Source organism: Falco punctatus (genome assembly GCF_963210335.1).
Source record: "Falco punctatus genome assembly, chromosome: 11".
Taxonomy (NCBI): Eukaryota; Metazoa; Chordata; class Aves; order Falconiformes; family Falconidae; genus Falco; species Falco punctatus.
In genome coordinates, this window is record NC_137591.1 from 9172703 (window position 1) to 9193076 (window position 20374).

The following is a 20374-nucleotide window of genomic DNA, read 5'->3' on the forward strand; positions in this document are numbered from 1 at the left end:
CACAGTTCCCCAAACGGGACTTTGCATGCATGGGTCCAACAGTACTGGATAATCTGTTGCTAGTGGGGTAATCCCAGGCAGAAATCTTCAAGTCCTGCTCTAGCTGAATTAGGCCAGGGCATGAATATGCAAAACTTAGAAGAGAGACGTAAAGACCACAGGAAGTTTGAGGTTGCCTTTAGGTCTCATTTGCATGGCTCCGTTGTTAATGAAAAAAGAAACAGCTCCTAGTAGGTGAACATCATTAATTTCAAGGAATCCAATTTGTGAGATGAAGCCCGTTCTGTAAGTGCAGCAGTGTGTGAGATCTGTACTGATCAAGCTGCAGGTGCTGTAGTGGTATGTCAGGCTTCACAATTAGGAATCTCTTCTAGTTTTTATACTTCTCTTTAAGCCTTTTCCATTCTCCTTCAGTAGTGTCCCAGATCTTCCTCACAACCGATATTAATCTTGCTGGTCTATTGTTTCCGGCTTTGTCTTCTGACCCTTTGTTCTTTGCCTGCCCTAGCTCAGTTCAACTGAATTGATTTTTATTTTTTTGTTGTTTTCATTTTGTTTTCACTTCTTTTATCTCTGAGGTGCCCTGCACTTGCCTTCTTGCTCCTTCTGCTTTGCTATAGCTGCTGCTCTGAGGAACCAGCATTCATGTATGACTAGGACTTGGCCGCTGGAAACTTTTCTTTGACACAAGGGCACCCGGGTGAAATTCTTCCTCTGCCCCTGCACAGATTGCTCACGCATTCTGTGTGTGCCTATTGCAAGGTATTGTGTACATGTTTATAAGAGGTATGTCTCCTTGACTTCTGCAGTTTGCAGAGAAAAGGGCATAAAGCTTGTTTGGAGAGTAAGAAGAAGGGATTTGAGATAAAAGCAGACTCCTGTCCCAGACAATAGCCCTTTAGAGGTGGTTGATTTTGTTCTTTCAATGCAGTCCTGCTTCTCTGCACTCTGAGGATGGAAAGGAGGGGTAGTGGGGCACATGCCCCAGCCAAGAGAGGACACGTTCTTTATCAGTCCTGCTTAATTTTATCTAGGAAGAAATGCAGGCATAAGCTGCTTTGCTGGGACCCTAATGCATGGGCAAACTTCGGTTAAATACTCTGTATGCAGGAAGTGTGTATTTAGGGTGGTTTTGGGCAGTGGGACACAGCTCTCTAAAAAGTTGTCCTCCCAAGGAAGGTTGATTCCTTAGTGACAGGTGTGGCCTCTAAGTGACAATTTCCAGAAGTGCCCTATAGTGTTAGTTCAAGTGTACAATTACTTGTTACATATTCAGCAAATGATAATACATCCTTGGTATACATACTCTGATTTGGAGCTGATGCTTTTAGTCTTTGCAGCTCCTAAATGTAAAAGATAATTGGAGATGGATGAAAAATAGTTGACTTGTTTGGGGTTTTTTTTCTTTTAAATGGCACAGGTTTTCAAAGAGAATGCTGCATTTGAAATTTGAAACAAGCTCACTTTTATTTTTCTTCTATTTCCCTTTATCTCTTTTTTTCTTCTCTCCCTACTTTTTTGTCAATTTATCACTGAAGGAAAAAATTGGGGATTGAGGGAGAAACAAAGAAACCTAAAAACCTGGTTCAGTGTTCAGTTAAAAAAGGAGGAAAAGTCTGTAGGTCTTTTAGCAAAGTTTACTTCAAAATTTTCAGCTAGTGGTACAGCATGTAGGCAAAACATTATAAAGCTGGACCCTACCTTATGTTATGGTCAAGCATAAGCTGAATCTTTGAGTGACTACAGAACAGATGTGTCACAGACAACAACAGGGGAAGTTCTTATTTTCCCAGGCCTCCACGTACCCAAAAGAAGCTATTTCTAGAATCACTGAAAGATTTCAGTTTTCATGTTTCTTAAATTTCTAATGCTATGGTGGCTTTTGTGTGGCACTGATCACCATTGCAGCCAATCCCCTTACAAACACCAGTGCTTGGTGCCATAACACCGAAGGGAGAACAGGAGCGAGGCTAATTCCCCAGTACAGGAGAAGCCATTCAGCCTTGCTGAGCTTTAACAGTCTTCTGTCACATGGGAGGACAGGCTGTTGCAGAATCAAGAGTAGAGCTGAAAAATGCCATGACCCTTCTCCTAGGTGCCATCTTTTCGAAGTTGAGTCTATCTTTTACTCCTGGGGAGGAGCAAGGAACGGCAAGCTTTGCTGTCCTGGGTCAGAACTGGAAACCCCTTGGAAGTGACCCCCTGATTCCCTGCAGGAAGGTTGCCTGCCTTGCAGTGGAGACAGCAGCTAGGAAGTGGCTGCCATCACAGCTAACAGACCCCTCTAGTGGCTTTTCAATAAACCCTTACTTTTGCAATGTACATGTCAGTCTAGGCTCCCAGTTTGTCCAACATGTTCAGCGGCACCTCTCCCTTCTGATGTCTGTATCTTTCATGCAGTAAAAGAGTCTGTTTAATAAAGTTAAATTTACCTTTAAGATGTTAAAATTCAGTCTGTTCAATGCAGAAAGTTAGACAGTCTTCGCCCCTGGTTACATGTGAACTCTGATTTTTCTTCTTCCTGGCAATGTTCCTAATGGCCAAGGATATGAGCGAAATAGCACCTTGACATTAGCTTATGTGGTCACGGTGCTGCCAGAGTTTAAACCCATTGCTGCAAAGTGCTTGGGGAGAGCTGCTGTCTGAGGGCTTGCTGGCACTCTAGTTCATTTGCATCTGAGGCAGGCTGTGAATGTAGAGTGCAATAGAACATTTCTTGAGCAATTCTTATTCTAGAACAAGAGCGTCTTACTCCTTCTTAGTTTAATATACTTCAAAATAGATTCTGCAATAAGACTGTGTCCAAACAGAATTCTTCAGGAAATTGTAGGGTTTTTTTCCTAAAACAGCAACAACAAAACCCATTAATGCCTAGAGGAACCCTGAAATTTATATCCTTCTAACTTCCTGCTTTGTGCTTTTCAGATGGAAACATGTACTTATACCCTCCTGGAGAATTTTACCTCTTCACAAGCAGAAATGTCAGTTGCTTGTGGTGGCCCTACTCATGTGAGGACAGTTTGCTTTCCGAATATTTCCTCTTCAGTGATAATTACCATCACCTTTAGGATCTGCATTGCGGTTCCATTTTCACAGCAATGTTTTCTCTGGAGGGGAGGTGGGGGCTTACAACATATTCTGCTGCTTAGCAGCAAAGGAGCACATCTGTACTGACAGGGAGTGGCCCTAATTTATTTCTGTAGAGCTTATTTTTGCCTGGATGTCATGCAGTGTAAATAAAAGAACAGAATCTGTCTCCATTGGTGAGGGGCAGAGGAGAGCTTTTGCAAATTTTTTCCTCATGTGGAGATGTGGTCACTTTTGTTTTTTCTTTAAGACAAAAAAATAAACCACAGAAAAAAAGCTTTGCTTTTTCCTGCTGGAGCTCAATGCAAGCAGCTATCCAACAAGTCCCCTCCAGCACCACTGGAAGCAACTTGCAGATACACAGCTTTCATCTCGGATTCAAGGGGAGAAAATTCAAAGGCAGCCAGCATTTTCTCGGCCATCAGATCTTCCCAGAGGATGAGGTTTTTGTTCTTCCCCTCCTGCCTCTGGTCAGCTTGCGAGTCACCCAGAAGTAGTTCAGGTGTTGCGTATAGTCCCTGCTTTCATTGTCTGCCAAGACTGAAGTTACAGACTTTGCTATGCAAATGGACTTCTGTGTTTCATTTCAATTTTTTCTATTCTTTGCTGATTAGAACTGCTCAGGCTCTACTACCAGCTTCCCTGTATCGAGTGGGCAATAGATACAGATCTACTTGTCTCATATGCTGTTGGTTCTGCTTGTGCAGTAGTTTTAGATGTCTTTCTGAGGTGCAAACCCAAAGCAAGCAGAGCCCACACTAGCTTCAGGGGAAAGGTAGCCACGTATCAGGATAGAGCAAGACAGCTGTGATGCCACTCTCGCCTCTCTCATGACCAGAAGGCAACCACAGGAAAGCGTAAAGCAGCTCTTTACCAGCTTAACAGGATTCTCTTTCTCTGTTTATGGAATCTGATGGTTGTCCACTTTAGAAATCCTGCTTTACGGGGTGACACCAGCATTGCATAGCATCTGTTGATTTTGCACCCTGCTTTACTACAGGAGACTTACAAGTGACTTTGCCTGAGTGGAAACAGGCAAACTGCCTTGTGCCTTTTTAGTTGATTTGAATGGAAGGACAGGAAAATCCTATAAAAGTGGAGCAGTATAAACTGCAAACCTAGTAAAGTGGAAATCAATGAAGCAGCCAAAAGGTGCCATTACAGCTGGCTTAGTGTAAGTTTTCACGTATCAGGAGTAACAGAAAACGATCACTTCAGTTGTCCCCATAGGGGAAATGAGGACAAATAGTTGTGCAGGTTTCCTATAGGGGCAGGCTGTCAGTTGCTGTTCTTAGGATCTGAGGAATGTTTGCATGTATGTAAATGCCATCTTCATATATGAATGGCAAAGCATCAGCTCTAGTAGAAGTGAGCAGCTGGGGTTCAGTCCTGAGGAGTGGTCACCTCAGCTCTTCTCTTCAGCTGAGGGGACTAAACTTCTGAGCTGGAGCACAAGAAAATGCAATGCATGCTTCTCCCAGAGTTCCTCTCACTCAGATTCTGAATCGTGCATGTGTATCTCCTTGAGAGACCTGGTGTGTTAGGGCATCACGTTACCTGTGGGGCACCTCCTTCCCCATGTGCTCTTGCTCCTTTCCAGAAATACATGTTCTACTTTCATACCATAGAGTTCTGGCTGGCTGAGTAGCTCCCTTGTGACAGTGGCCAATAGCAAGTGCCTACAGGTTATTCAAGGTCAAGGCAAATCAGTAGACATGCTCCTCAAAGTACTTTTGCAACACTCTACAGCAGAAGGAAACTGGAAAGGATAGTTGTGAATGACTAACTTGCTGAGTGCCCCTCTTGTCTCTGTATCATGCAGCTTTGTGTGCCTGCCTGATTCATACTTATTGCTTCTTCTGGGTCTTTGCTTGACTGAGCAACACATTTGCAGATGCTGGAAACCATTTTTAGAGTGCATTTGAAAATACATATTTTTCATTTCTTCCCTAGTGTTATTTATGTAACGCCCTTTTTCTTTTTCACTGTGTATTAGGTTTTCATATGTAAATGTATTCTCCATCTCTCTCCAGAGAAATCTACCTTTTGCCACCTTGGTTTATAACACAGTCTTTGCTTGGGCTGATCTATCCATCTTCAGACTTCTGTAGTTCTTATTGGTACCTCAGTTAACGTGGTAAGTCTAAGGGCACAAGCAGCTGCTTGCTTGTGCTTACTGTACATGCAGAACATGCTCTATGATAAGCTCCCAAGGGAGGTGTTAGATAAAACTAGTCCTTCCCTCCATTCCCATTGCCCATCTGTGTTAAACTAAGCACGCTGAAAACCCAAATGTTCCTGGTCCCCAGAGGAAGGCAGTGCTGCCAGGTTGTGAAAAGGTAACTCTGGACATAAGAAGTGCTCAAAGTCCTGATGGAACAATTCAACAAAAGGCTTGAAAGGAAAAGTGTCATCATCTTTGACTTCTCCTTGTAATCTAGCAACCTTTACTGGCTTCCCAAGTAGAACAAAGTCTGCTTAGTCTTCCCTGGGTCCATAAAAGTTTATTTTTATCACTGAGTGCTACTGGGAATCTTTTCCCTGGTGCAGTCAACTTTGGAAACTGCACTTGTGATGCAGTCTCCTTCCTGGCTTTGGAAGGGTCTCTGACCTCCACATATCCAGTTGTCATGGAGGGGAAGAGAACAGTCATCTTCTAGACTCTGGGGAGCTCAGCCTGGTCCCGGATGGAGCAGCAATAATGTAATCATCTAGATGCTTTTTTCCCTGCAAGACCCCTATAGCTCTAAATTGAAAGGTGGAGAATGATGTGACTTTGCTTCTAGTTTTTTACCTCTTTGCTAATGCCGTGTGAGCCATCAGTGTACAGCTGAAACTCCCCTTTAGGGCTATGGTGAAAAGACTGATGTCTTGGAAGTCAAGAAGGATATCAGGAAACAATGCAAGGATGCCTGACTTATATTCTGTCAAGGTGCATGCCTGCTTAACTCTGGTTCATGCATTCAGGATTTTTCTACTCCTGTGTCTATTTTTTCCCCCTTTGCAATCAGGCCACTATTTTGGGCTGCAGCCCTCTTGTCTTGCTTATCAGGGAAAGTGGGATCTCCCATACATTTCTGTTCAATTCTAAGGCTTAAATCTTAGCTCTATTTAACATTAGTTAATTCTGTAAAAATTGAGGGCCATAATCCAGCAAATGTTTTTAGAGCTGTCTGGAGGACTCACAGTTGCAGGAAGGACAGACTTTGAATAACAGTGACCAAATACATCATCTTCTGAAGCAAGATCTTTAGAATGATTCTGATAAATACCAAGTAATTCATTAATAAAGCTAGATCATCTGATCCCTGCAGTATTTCTCCAGGAACATTTTTTTTTTTTCTTCCCAGGAGGAAAAGAGATACAGTCTAGGGGGTATTGGTAGGCTCATTTTGATGCAAAGAGAACTCCGATCTCCTTACGACATATTAGGAAAATTAAAGAAAACAAAGCCAACCAACAAAGGCACCCACTCGGTCTGTGCTAAGCACTGAATTTAGGAACCCTTCAGGCAGTCCTGCAGCAGCTGTACACTGCTGCTGCTATGTCCCCTCTGTCACAGTCTGACAGGTTCTTTCAAGTCAATTCCACAGGTCTTTGCTGTTGTGCCAGTTCTACTGGAGAACTGTATGACTGCCCTCTGGGCCTGGGGAAGATTAGTTTGTAGTTAAGCAAGCTATGTCATCCATCAGGGTTATTAAGTGGCTGAGATATGGGCTCATCACTACAGAGGTCAGGAGGCAGTTTGCTACCCTCTTTTCAGTCTTGTGCTTTTTACCAGACAAACCCAGCCTTGGCCTCATTCTACTACCCTACATTCGTCTAATTTTTTGAAGCTAGTGGGGATCCTATTGCCGTAGGGAACAGGAGAGCCAGATACCATGAAATAATGGCAGAGATTAACCTGATGTACCACCTAGACTCACAGTGAGTACCAAGTGTTGCTGGAGAGAGCATACAAGTCTGTGCACTCAGAGCTGCAGTAGGATAAGGTGGATGGTGCCACTAACACCCTACTGCTTCTCTGATCAAGTGTTCAAGCAGCTGCCATGAACCCCCAGGTTTGAAGATGTTGAGAATCTAGCTTTTCTCATTGTTTTATGTCTTTTTCTAAAGTCTGAAAAGACCCACAATCCAAATCGATGGCATTAAAATTAGTCCAGAGGCCATAAATTGCTGGTTCCAACAATGTGAGAAAGGGTCAAACTGCTAGGTTCCTTGGGGTCTCCAGCTGTTAAATCGTCAAAGTATCAGAGCAAATCTTGAGGTGTGCTACAAGAGACTTTTATCAGAATGACGTTACGTAACTATGACCTAGGCAGTCTTTTGTAATGAGACAATCCTTGTTGGCTCATAATCTGCTAAGGTCTGTTTAATAATGTTATTTTTTTCAGGCTGGACCAGGCGTTGGCTAAAGTAAAGTACCTGGATAACTCTCAAGGAGGAACTAGACTTGCCCTCACAAAATACTTGATTTTCTCTTTTTTTGATTGACAATTTTAACAGGAAAATTTCGAATACCATATTTTACCCTCCCCAGGTGATCCTTTGAGGTGCTGAGCACTGCCTGTGGTTTGTGGAACGCTCCTCGATTTTGTTTGGAAGAAAAACCAGCAAAACTAAGAGTACTCAAGCCTCCGTTTCTGTAGTGACCAGCAATACTGGTTGTCTCTGTTACTAAAAGCCTTTCCATTTTTACCTCTACAGGGCTGGTTTGTAGGAAATCTTCAACTTTAGGGCTGAGTGGGGAGAGAATGGACTGTCAGTGGCACAGATCTCTTAGTGGCAGCTGGGTAAGAATACAAAAGTTTCAGAATTTGTTCAACACCTAGCAAACCCTTTTTGTTGTCACTTGCCACGTTCCTGAATGCAGTCAACACCACTGAGCTTTATGAGTTTGTTTGAAAAATCCATCTGCTGGTTTTGGCCTCAAAGATGTTAGCTTTGCTGCCCTGCAAATCTGGCCATTGCTATCTCAAATTGAACATACTAAAATAGCAGACTGGTAGCAACTTGCCAAAAATCAGCAGTGCTAGAGACCAAGATCAGGCATTCTGGCTCCTGGTCCTGCATCCTAGTTGCTGGGAATGCCAACTTTAATTATATTTTACTGGCAACATATATCTATAACTTTTCAGTACTGAATCAGAATGTTGTGCTCCAGCCCAGCACCAGCAGTCACATATTCTCCAAAGCAGATGTGAATCCTGAGGAAAGGGTCATAGCTCATAAAAATACATAGGAAATCCCAACACTCATCACTTACCAACTTCTTGCACTGAATTGATTCTACTTCTAGAGTGTTGATTTGTGGCTGACTATTCCAGTCATATCCATTTCTCTGCATAGACTGCCTGCTTGAAACACATCTGGAGCACCATGGTCTGGAACTCTTTGGGGTTTTGAGGCAATGTCTGTATGGTTTACAATTCAGAAATCTTGTAAAAAGAGTTGGATAATTACTCCACATGCAAGGTAAATGGTATAAGTGTACCTCCTTTGTGTGAAAACAATGAATATCCACGTAAGGTAAAAATTTGCAAGGTGTTTTCCATCCCAGTCTGTCCCATCCATTCTTAATCGATAGACACATTAAAATGGGCAAGAAGGTCTGCCTAGTGGCATCATATGGTTCATCTTACTACGCAGTAGTCCTAGAATGCTTTACTATGCCCAAATATTCCCAAATCTTCATTGAATTTGCAATCTTAATGTAACATAGGGCTGTAATGGCAGAAATGTCTCCTGTATCCGTACAACAGGATTTTTATAACTTTATTGGGTGTTCCGGAAAGCAGTTGAAATGTTAGGGTATGAAACTGTCCGGAGTCTTATTTAATTATAGAGCTCTAATGCAGTAATGCAACTGCCACTTGCTGTCCACACAAATGATGATCTGCTGATCTGTTTAGAGAGGCCTGCCACACATTTGTGGTCCTCCAGCAGAGCCTTCAGTCCCCTCAGTTACATCATTACATGCAAAAGAATATATCTGAGAAACCTGGAGGGGTGGAGGTGAGGGGCTAGGATTCACTGATTCAGGTCAGTGACTGACAGAGCAGTCTTTCTCTCTTACATTGGCAGAACCTGTTTGGGAAGCTCTGGACTGCTGTTCCCACCTCTTGCTTCCTTCACATAGTTATTCTGACATTCAGTGTAGCTGAAACACAAAACCATTTCTAGAACCCCTATGCCAACTGGAGAAGAGAGGGAGGGAGAGGTCAGGAACAATAATTTTTTAAATGTTCTTTAAATCAATTGCTGTCTGTGCTTACCACGTACATTAAAACTTGAGTTAAAATCCATAGTGCCTTTCTCTGCCATTTTAAGTATTTGTCACTAGTAATTATCAATTCCTTTGCATGCAGCCCCTACAGCAGCAGTACGGTTTTCTCTGGAGCTGACATTAGCACTGTTTCACTGGGCTGGCAAAATGCAGTGAGCTAGTGCGTTCCCTGGGAGACTGGCTGTTTCCCATTTATTTCACTGCTCTGGAAACAGGCCTAGCTGTAATGGTCTAACATATCTTGAAACAGGAAAATTACTAATTCAAGTCAGTGAGCATATTTTCATTTTAAAAGAGTAACAAATTAAATAAACTCCCTGCATTTTGCATTTGAGACCACTGTTTCATCTGCTGTAATCTAATTCACCCATTCATTTCCTGCACATTCATTTTATCCCATTATTTGAGATTTCCTTTGCTTTTAATCCTGTGTTTTGAAGAGACATAGAGTTACAGCAGAGAATAGATGAGAGAGTAAATGGTAAATAAAAGAACAAATAAGCCATAATATAGCTTGATGTGCTCCTAATAAACTAGGTTATCACAGCTGAATCCTTAAAGTTAAATGTGAAACTTTTCTATAAAAATAGGTGAAGTGGGCCCATGTGTACAATCCACCAGGGGCTTAACTATTGCTTTTTGGGGTTTTTGTGTTGGGTTTTGGCGTGTGTGTTTTGCTGGTTTTTTTGTTTTGTTTTGTTTTGTTTTTTGTGGGTTTTTTTTTTGGTTGTTGGTTTTGGTTTGTGGTTTTTTTTGTGTTTTGTTTGTTGGGGTTTTTTTGTTTACAATAGCAACGGATTACAGATTTTTTTTTTAAATAAACAAACATCCCTGAAATGACCACAGGGTCCTAAAGACTTTTTGGGGTGCTTTTAACCAACCATACTCAAGCAACAAGATCTTCTTTAGCACTGCAACATTTACTTGTCTAGTTGGGGACAAACTGTTCTGCAATCAAAAGGCTTGGTGTTCCAGGAGAATCAATCAGCCCTCCTCTTTCTGGACGCTTTAGATGAACCATAACCAGGAATGTATCTGGTTCACCTACCACATCCTTCTCTTAACAGCCTCACCTGCCTTGGTTGGCTCCTGCATGCTTTGCCATGGGTGATTGTGTTGTTTCGCTATTGTCTCCCTTGAGAGCTTCCTGTCCATGGGAACCACTGGGAAAAATTGTTAACTTCTCTGCATTTTCTAAGAACTTGTTTTTCATTATGTGGAACTCATAGGCCTGTGCAGGCTCCCTCTGAGCCTACTCTGGAGGAAGGCTAGATGAAATTTGAGCATCAGCATAGAGGAAATGGGAATAGCAGAGGCTGATGTGAAAAGTAGGATCTGATGAATACTCACTAAGGTTTTCTTCATGGTACTGCATCCCTCAGTGCACTTGTGTGTACTGAGGATGGCCAGAGAGGGAGTTAATGAAAAAAAGCCAATGTTCTGGATCTTCCCCACTCTCATTAATTGCAGTAACTGCTTAAAGAGAGGCATATGCATGTGGACATACATCATGTTTGACAGCTGGACACCACCGACTGATAGACTTCAGGCAAGAAATTTTCACTTGTCTAACACCGTAACTAGGTGTCTGTTTCAGTTTTGCAGTGCTCCTTCATCACCCACCCATATTATTTTTGCAATTTTAATGAAATAAGCTTTGTTTTCCCCATGGATTCCAAAGAGACCTTTGGAAAGATAAGGAAACCAATTTACAGAACATTCCAAATCTATACATTTCTTCTGTATTGATATTAAAATTACTGTGCACCCTTGTGTGTCCATCTGTCTCCATCCCGTCCCCCCAAAAAAATGTGTTTCTAAATAGTGTAAAAGTACCCCACAAACCCAACAGTTGAGTTTGGCAATCTGTTTTTACACGTTAAGAGGAGGAGCAGCCCTTTGAGAAGGAGCAAAGTCAGCATCTGCAATGATCTTGTGCTTATGGATTACTCTATGTGATGAACTTTTGTAGGGATAATTTCAGTGACAGCATGATGTTAGATCATGTCAATAACCCTGCTGTGAGTCAGCTCTGCTCGTTTATCACCATTCACATACCTTTTTTTTTTTTTTTTTCCTTGCTGTTGTGTTGAATATTGGAAACACTTCAGGCTAAGATGTTACTGGATCATTTCTGTCTATTGGCCTGTGCTGGGGGCTGCACTGAAAGCACAGGATGAACGTTCTGTACAGACCATGCTGGCACAGAATTGCTGTGATCTGTCCTGGGTAGGGTTCAGCATGAGTGTGTCACCTTTCCCACCACACGGGGACAGGGAAGAGTGTTCATCTGTCTTTTTCATGCTTTGTTTTGTTGTGTAGTGTTTGGGGCGTTGTTTTTTTGGGTTGTTTTTTTTTTTTTTTTTTCTGAAGTCCCATGAGAAAGGGCAAAGGCTGAACAGACAAGGGCCCCTTTGCTGAAGGAGAGCTCCATCACAGACAAATGGTGGCACAGCAATGTCTTGCTGTTGTTTACTGCTTGTGCTGTATTTGTCTGTGGAGGTAGGGCCAAGCAGCTACAATAAACTGTCATCTTTTTTTTTTTCCAACATATTAAAAAATCCTCTCCAAAAAGCCCAACCCCACATTTTTGTTTTCCTATTCTCCACAAAACTCTTAAGTATTGTGTCTTTCACATTGGTTTCGGTTTCCTTTAACAGAACATTTCAATAGATTTGTATAAGCATAAGCACTCAGGACTCCCTTGTATTTACTTTACAATAAATATATTCAATTGTTGTTAGAGCCTAATTGTTACATTCTCTTTAACCTGCAGGCTATGTGAGATGACTGCAGGATACCAGCAGCTATGCAGTGTTAGGAAATTGGTCTGAAAATATAAATCGCTCCTTTCTAGTCATATCCTAGACACAGTCCAGGATATGTTTGCATTAACAGTTGCCATATTGCATTAAGATCTGTGGTGATTAGATTTGCAGTAATAGGAGCAGGGCAAATGTATTATACAGTTATACAATTAAACATATTGTCAAACTGAGTAAAAGGATGGGGTAATAGAGAAACAGGAGATAAGATGGGCTTTTCTTTGGAGGGAGCAAATGTGGAAAGGTCATGTTAGAGACCACAGGAAGTTTAAACAGACTTTAAGGCAGTTGATTAAGGAAACATCCAGACAGAACAGTGGAAATTGTGTGAGCAGAGATTTCTTTGATGTGTTACAGGAGAGGGAACCATTGACTCGCTTGTGAAGCACCAGTAGATAATTTGAGCTGGATTAGGGTGGGCAGAGAGATGCCACAGGATCTGGTGTTGGAGTAGGTAAGAGATAATGAGGTGCAGAAGGCAAGATAAATTTGAGAAAATTAGTTTAGCCTTAAGAAAGAACAATGATAAAAAAGTGACTCAGAGTAAAAGAGATTGAGTCCTGATTTAGCACAGTTTCAGTGAAGCTGTGTTTACCAAGAAAGACTGTTAAAAAACTGCTGAAACTTTTGGAGCCATTGTGACTGTGTATCCAATGACACGCAGTTGTCAGTATTGTTTCCCCTTTTCCTTGTTTTCAATTCTTTCTTTCCTTTCCCTCACAACTATGAAAAGCTCCTTGAAGTTAACGTAGTCTTTAGACTTTGGTTCATTTTTAGTGGACTACAGATAAGCCTCTTATGTCATGGCTGAATGCTGATTTCTGAGCTGTTCTGGTTCCAGGCAGCATCTATAATTGCATGTTATTATTTGAAAAATAATGATTTTAATTACTTTCTAGTAAGCTTGATACAAAAATAATCTATATTGTTTTTCTTCTTTTAATTGGAGAACTTTTCCACACTGTAATGTGCCTCAGTAGACCCACTCCATCATGTTCTCCATTTTATTTTCAAGTCACTTGAAGAGCTAATACTTAGTTCTTGGGCTATTTTCCTTGATCTCCAGCCAAGAGATTTGTTTTTAAATAATGCTTGTCTTATTTTTCAGAGCTGATGTGACTGATTCAGATTGGATTATTTCATTTGACCCAAACTGGGGCTGTGGTTCGAAGATCCAGCCAATCTGCGGGCAGCCCTTTTTTTCTTTAATAGCAGACTAATTGGCAGACCAATTAATCTGCTCATCTGTGAAGAGAAAATTTATAGCAATAAGTAGTTCTATTTCCAGAAGTCATTCTCTAAAGTAACATTACAGTGGCCTTGTTTACTTCATGCCCTGCAACATGATCCAGTGCTTCAACAGTAGCACAGGTCAATTAGTGGACAAATTAAGCAATTATTAGCCACTAACAAGGGTGACTGGCATCATTACCCTTCCTGTTTACCAGCAAACTGTTATTTTAATACAAAGATCAACAAATAAATTAGGGCATCTGTTGTATTGCCATGTCTGCCTTGAAGTAAATGATATTAAATGGGCTTTGGTTGCTGCCAAATTCTTAACCCTGGCCTAATGAGATACACTGATATGTCTCTTGCTGATTATAGAAGCTGTAAAATGTAGTTTGTATTGATTTATTAACAGGAGAACCAAGTTCTCTGCAATGGTATTTTTTTAATAGTCTGATATCTGTCTTTTTACTTTAAACATTATTGATCCAGAGACTATTGGGTTCCTCTGAAAGACAAAGCTATTTGCTAATTGTATTGATTATTCAGATGTTTACAATAATTTTATGGTGATGTTCGTATACATAGATGTATGCTTTCATCTAATGCTTCTCTTGTGTTCCTTAGATCTGCCTTTACTTTCAGGTTAGACTTCTGTGAGTCCGTTATCTTTAACTCCCTCTTTATATTTCTATCATGGGGTAAGACTTCATCAGATTTAATTAACTGTCTCCTACATAAGAAAATAATTAAATCTCTTTGGATTGGGTAAACCTGGCTGCGCTACCCCCTAATAGATGGTGATACCTCGGGAAATTCTGGGTAAATTCTTGGCAAATACCTTTGCCAAGCTCTGTTGAGTGAAGCTGCATTAATAACAGGAGCAAAATGAGCAGAACCTTGACCAGCCCCTTCCCTGGCACAGCTACAGCCAGAGCAAAGCTTTGAGAGTTCGGGCTCTTGTGTTACCTCTGGAATGAAAAGCAGTCATGTTATCCTTGAGGTATTTGTGGTCCTCTCTGCTATGTGAAGAGCCGTCACAAGTACGTGTTTGGTGCGCTGCCAGATCTCATGTCAAAACTGTTCCACCAAAGCCTTTGGTGAAGTGATGATCATGTACACAATGCCATATTTACACAGCTTTATTGTGGCTGCCTTGAAAGCTCATACCCAACCTTGGATAAAGTATGTTCCAGGCATACTGATTTTTGAATAGTTAACCCTTCCAAGTATTTTAGAAAACATTAACTGAGATGATGTTTTGAGTCTAGTTACAAGCTTGTTAAAACTAAAATCAGCCTGCTGTCTCAAGAAGCCAGGGAACTAAGCCTGGGATTGTATCCCTTTAAGTAGTTTTGAGCCCTCCAGGTGTGCATACTGTGGATTATGTTTTAGACACTGCCAGAAAACAGTTAGAGCAGCAGTTTAACATAGCTAAGCCTTTCATGTTTGCATACAGTTAGGAAACCTGGTTATTCAGAATCCAACTGTGTCCCTGTCATTTCTTTGTGTTCTTGCTGTTGTATAATGAACAAAAGACACACCACCAACCAAAAAGCAGATCGATGTTTGGTTTCCTTCACTGGGAGGAGGTAATTGCAGAAACATTTCCTGAGCAATATAATTATGTATATGCTAATTTGCTTCAGAAATTCAGGCTGTCTCTTCTCAAGTGGAGGACCTGGTTCCTGAAAGGGACTTTCTCTTCTTCAGATTTAGTCACTAAGAGATGAAAAAATTGCTGATGTTTAGAGTCAACTATACCTTGATCATTTTAGACGTTTCAGAAGACTCATTTTTCCCCATGTGCCTCAGCAAATTAGAAATCATTCCAACAGCAGCACAGGTTCAGATTTGTTAGTATTTGAAATACAAAATGGGCCTTGTGAAATAAGCTAAATCAAGGAGTTGTACAGAATGTTAGATTTTGGTACTGTCTTCAGTGAATGTTTCAGCTAAGTGATAAACAAGTGTGTTTAACCTGGCCTGTAGTTGGATTTTAGTTTGTTTGTTTTTACAGGTTTTGATTGGATCACAAAAAATCAAGTCTAAATTCAGCTTTTTTGAAGTCATCTAGTTAGCCTATGCTATCTCTCCTATGCTGAATTGTTGCTTGTTATATCTATTCCCTAGGGCTTTGCCCTGTCCAGCGTTAAATGTTTCTGATGATGGGATTCCACTTTTCCCCTGGAGAGACAAATCCACAGTCTAATAGAGTTCGCCATTAGGGAGATTTTACTGATGATTGGCCTTAATTTTTCTCTGCTTTATTTTATCCTGTTACTAGAGCGTAGTCATTGATTTATTCTGGGGAAATTCAGTAAATGGTTCCTGCTTCGCAGGATGGGCCTTACAATAAATAGCAAATTGTCATGACCTATCTGTGGGTGTCCTAAGATTACACAGGAACTCAATTTATCTCGACATTCATTCCCTGGAAGCTAGTTCTGTCAGTATCAACTCAGTGGAGGAATAAGCAATGAATTTAACTGCCAGACTGCCTGACTCCTGCCCCAGCACCAGCCTTGGAGCAAGGAGATGTTTAGTCGCTCCCTAAGCACAAGGCCCAGAGGCGGGAGCTTCTGCAGGGTCTGGTGCTGTGACTGTGCCCAAAGGAAGGGCATTTAGGATTCAGTTCCCCTGTCATTTGCCTTGGTTCCACATTAAATGAGCTTCACTGATGAGGTGGAGCTACTCCTGGTTTCTATGGGTGCAAAGTGAGTGAAGAATCTGACCTTATAAATTCCGGTCTATCAATCCACCAATTTCCCTGTGCCTGGTACAGGGTTTCTGTAACTCTCCCATATTTAGTGAGATATTGTACATTTCTTTATACACACAAATGATCTGAATTCTGTGTTCATCTGTTAAGGATATGTCTGGGCATATGCTCAAACAAATCTGAGGTGTCTCAGCTCAACAAATTGCCACTCATGAGCTGAGCTGCAGCGAGTGCCCATGTATGCGTGCTGGGTATGTAAGGTGCTAGGCTTAAACTAGTAGGTTTTACTTCATTTCACCACTTAGGAGGATAAATGTTATTGTGGCTCAGCTGATGAGCAGTAACTTCTCCCTCTGTGGAAACCTGACTGTGTCTGATAATGTTGACATATTGTACTGGTGTTATGAGGATGGACTAACGTATTTATTCTCAAAGTTCTTATTCCTGGAGTTCTTAGAAGGTGGCAGGTGCCATGTGATTGCAAGTGGTTTGTTCTTTTGAAAGCAGGAACAGTGCCAGGAACCAAGAATGATCATTCCAATCTTCTATGTGTGAAATTTCAGATAGATATTTGGAAATCAGTGATGTCATAAACTCCCCCCCTCTTCAAACTCTTCTTTCATTTTTCTCAGGTATAATTGATTTCCTTGTGAGCCAGCATCCTATTGCAAAAGTACTGAGAGACCACCTGGTCTTCAAGATTGCACCCATGCTCAATCCTGATGGAGTATACCTAGGAAACTACAGGTATGGTGTGGAGTATGAATCTCTGTATTGTTATGTCTCCCTTATACACCCTGCACTGGTTTGTCACTGAATCTTATATGGCTTGTTTCAATTAATTCCTCTTAAACTGGAGGTTCTTATGTGGCCGTATGCTCCCTTGAAGTTCCCATCAAGGAAGGGGGCTCAATAGCAAATTTTCTTGCTTTGGGAGGTAAAGAGCAACTCTCCAAGACAGCAGAGTATCTGCTGTGCAAGCCTGCTCTAGGTGTGGGAGTTCAAGTCAGTTTAGAGTTAGACCTTAGCTGTGTTTTACAAATGCATTCATTATGCTGCTCATCAGCCTCTGTGTAAATGTGTCAGTCAATCACATTCCCTTCAACTACCCAGATCATCCATTAAAGTCACAGATTTCAGTCTATTATTGTACTGTAATAGACAGGGATACATGGAATAGGATAATCATTCCACCCTATGCTAATTTTGCTTCATTTTGGTATTTGAATTACTACTTTACCACCTCCTCTGTTGAGAACGTATTCAGATAATCTTTTGTTTTCCCTATAATTGTTTGCTCTTAATGCATTTATTTACAAAATAAATGTGCTGCTGGAGGTGATAATGAAAAGCAGTTGATTAGCTGATGATTTGTTTGTGGGGGCAATTATATGTACCACATAGTTGTCTGGAGAAGCCCCTGAGAAATGTGATGTACTGTATGAGGTTTTGCTTACAGCGCAAGACTAAATAACACAATACACTTTCTAGCCAGGCTACCCTGGGCTTTGATCTAATTAGGTATGTCATTGCTAAACAGAATAAGACTGGGTTATTGTGTGGATGAGGAGGAGGCCACTCAGGAGAAAGCTAAAAGTTGCAGAAAATGGTGCTGCTGGCTGTTCTTTGTTTTAATATGTGCTTCTTAGCCTTCCTGTGCTTTGCTACTTACTAAACTGAAATAGCAGTGACTTGTGTGGGTGATTTGTAAACAGTGCTTATATACATGTTTTATAAGTGAAACTTCCCAGGACATGCGGTCTCCTTCTAGCTACACTGGTACTCCCTCAACTCTTGGCAAATGCAAACCCAAACCCAAAGAGTGATACTGCAGTAGTGGTGTCTGACAGCACTAGGAGTTTATCATAATGGTTATGTCACCTTGCAGGAATAAAGCCCTAAAATTGGCTCTAGAATCTGATACTACATTGCTTTACTCTGATCCAGGTGCCCCGCACGTAGGCAACTCCAGTTGCAATTAAGTAGCTTTTGTGTTCTCCCATAAATTTGCTTGCCCTGTAGGTTTTTCTCCTGCACTATTATTTATACTTTTTCAGAGGCATGCGGCTTTACAGATAGGCATTTAGCTCATAAGTTGAAAAGTCTTTTGGGAACCCAGGTATTGTGAAAGGGCATGTGAATTTGTTTGGAATTGCTGAGCCTGATGGTATACTATTGTTTTAGCTTTTCATGATATGCAGAATTTTCAACCCTCCTGAACTAAAGAGACTTTTAATGAGGTAGTTGGAAAAGCATTTGATTTTCTTGCAATTTTCACTTTATTTACAAATGGCCTAATGTAACTAATAACTTAAAAATGAGGGTAATAAGCAAAATGCTACCTATTATCTTGAGAAGAATATTAAAAAGCCTAGTAATGTGCCAGCATTGTAGTTAACTAGTGCTGAGTGAATAATTTACAGCAAACACTTTATTTCCTGCTAATACAAAATCCACAAGTACATCACAATTTATTTGCTTGAATTTACTGGATGAATTTTAAAAAAATCTCTAAGGATCAGTTGCTAGTATTTGAAAATTTAACTCTCAGGCTTATCTGTGATTGGTTAGATAAGTCTGTTTCATCTCTTTTGGTTTTTGTTCAGATTAGCACGTAAACAGGAATTTCAGAAGTCTTCCACATAGCATCATATAACACAGATCTACTGGCTGGGGGCAATCCCCCTGCTTTTGCAAACAAGGCCTACGGTGCCATATGCAGCAAGAGCAGTTTTAGGCATTTGAACTTCTACTTCCTGTTATCTCCCTCTTTCTCCAAGCAGCAGCTGGTGACTATTTCTTTGGTTCATTGAAGGTTCACATTCAGAGCTATGCAAGCTAAGATAATGAAATGGGTAATTAAACCTCATGCTTGAGTTTGTAAATTGATCTCCTGCCAGTAAGAGAGATTTTTTTTTTTATTATTTTTTTTTTTACCCCACCAGTACACAGCTTTGTACAATTGGCAAAGTACACTGTCGGATGCACTTCGCTGTTCTCTGAAATCCCAAGCGCAGTGGGGCACCATTAAAAGCCGGAGTATGTCAGCAGTTCTCATAGAAGGAATGGAATATACTAGTTGTCCTGTGATCGAAACAGGAACTAACCACTCATTTACCCAGGATGATATGGTAACGGTTGTCTGATGGAATTTTCTTCATTGCCATTTTTGAGGATGCAGGGTTTTCACTGAGGGTGTAGGTCCTGTGCTCTTCTGCAATATCCTTCTTCCTTTGTTCAGAGTCCTTGTGAACCTGAGGTTTAGAAGTTTAAGCCAAATCTGCAACAAAAATGCGAAGAATTGTCTGTTATCTATAAACTGTTGCTCATTCTCAAGAGAATGGATTGAATGGGTTGTGACTCTAAAGGGACTTTCTTGAGGTGAAATGTTCATAACCAGCAACAAGTGAGTTTAATATCACAGCTATAAAGCACAATGGTGCACAGCACAGACACATCTGTGAGGAAGGTTGTTTATATGTTGTGTGTACATTGAAGTGGCTCTAAAAGAAATGATGACAAAAAGGAAAGTCAATGCCTAGTGTATCAGGATGCACGGAAACAGGGTGATAAACTTTACTGATTTATTCAAGCATATGCAAGGGTTTGAGAAGTATTTGTGAACTCATTGGAATGGAAAGACAAAATGCCTTATGTGACTTGAAGGGGTGGTTAAGCATCCCCTCTAATTTAGACTGTTTAGAAGGTCTATACACAGTTTTTTAAAGTGTTTTTTTTAAAAAAATAAATGGACAAGAGTTGTGATTTTATTGTAAAGTTAAGAGCATAAATCTTTTAATAGAAAGTGTACCAGTGCAGTTCTCTCTTATTAGCTATTATTACTTACGTACATAAACCAAGAGTTGGTGAAATTACCTCTACTAGACTTAGTTTCTAGTGATGTTTCTGACTGACTGTTTAGAAATCAGAAAATTTAACTTATGCTTTCACCTGTTTCTTTCTGAAAAAAAGTAGAGAAATGAAAAATCACGGGCAAACCACACTTCAATAGATCAAGAGTTGCTGGTTTAAAGTGTCAGAAGGGCTAGGTGCAGACAACTGGAGCCCCCAGAGTGCAAATTCACCTGCAAGCCAAAGTACTGAATGGCTAATTTGGATTGCTTCTGCTTGTGGTGCTAGCATTGTTTGCTGGTTTGCCAGCATCATTACCCTTCTGTGAAGATGACTGCTTCACTGTGTTCTTTCTTCAGTGAAAAAAACCCT

At 40.8% G+C, this 20374-nt stretch overlaps 1 protein-coding gene across 2 annotated transcripts in view; it reads left to right on the top strand.

Annotated features, from left to right (window-relative positions):
• LOC308071758 (cytosolic carboxypeptidase 6-like) overlaps nucleotides 1-20374 on the top strand; it is a 247023-nt gene that overhangs the window by 16642 nt on the left and 210007 nt on the right. The window contains exon 3 of one of the 2 annotated variants that reach the window (XM_080407682.1): nucleotides 16783-16897. In XM_080407682.1, coding sequence (XP_080263808.1) covers nucleotides 16860-16897 — 38 coding nt within the window. In that variant the 5' untranslated portion in view covers nucleotides 16783-16859. Of the gene's footprint in view, nucleotides 1-14271; nucleotides 16898-20374 lie in introns of those variants that run through there. The other variant, XM_080407681.1, reaches the window with a different exon arrangement.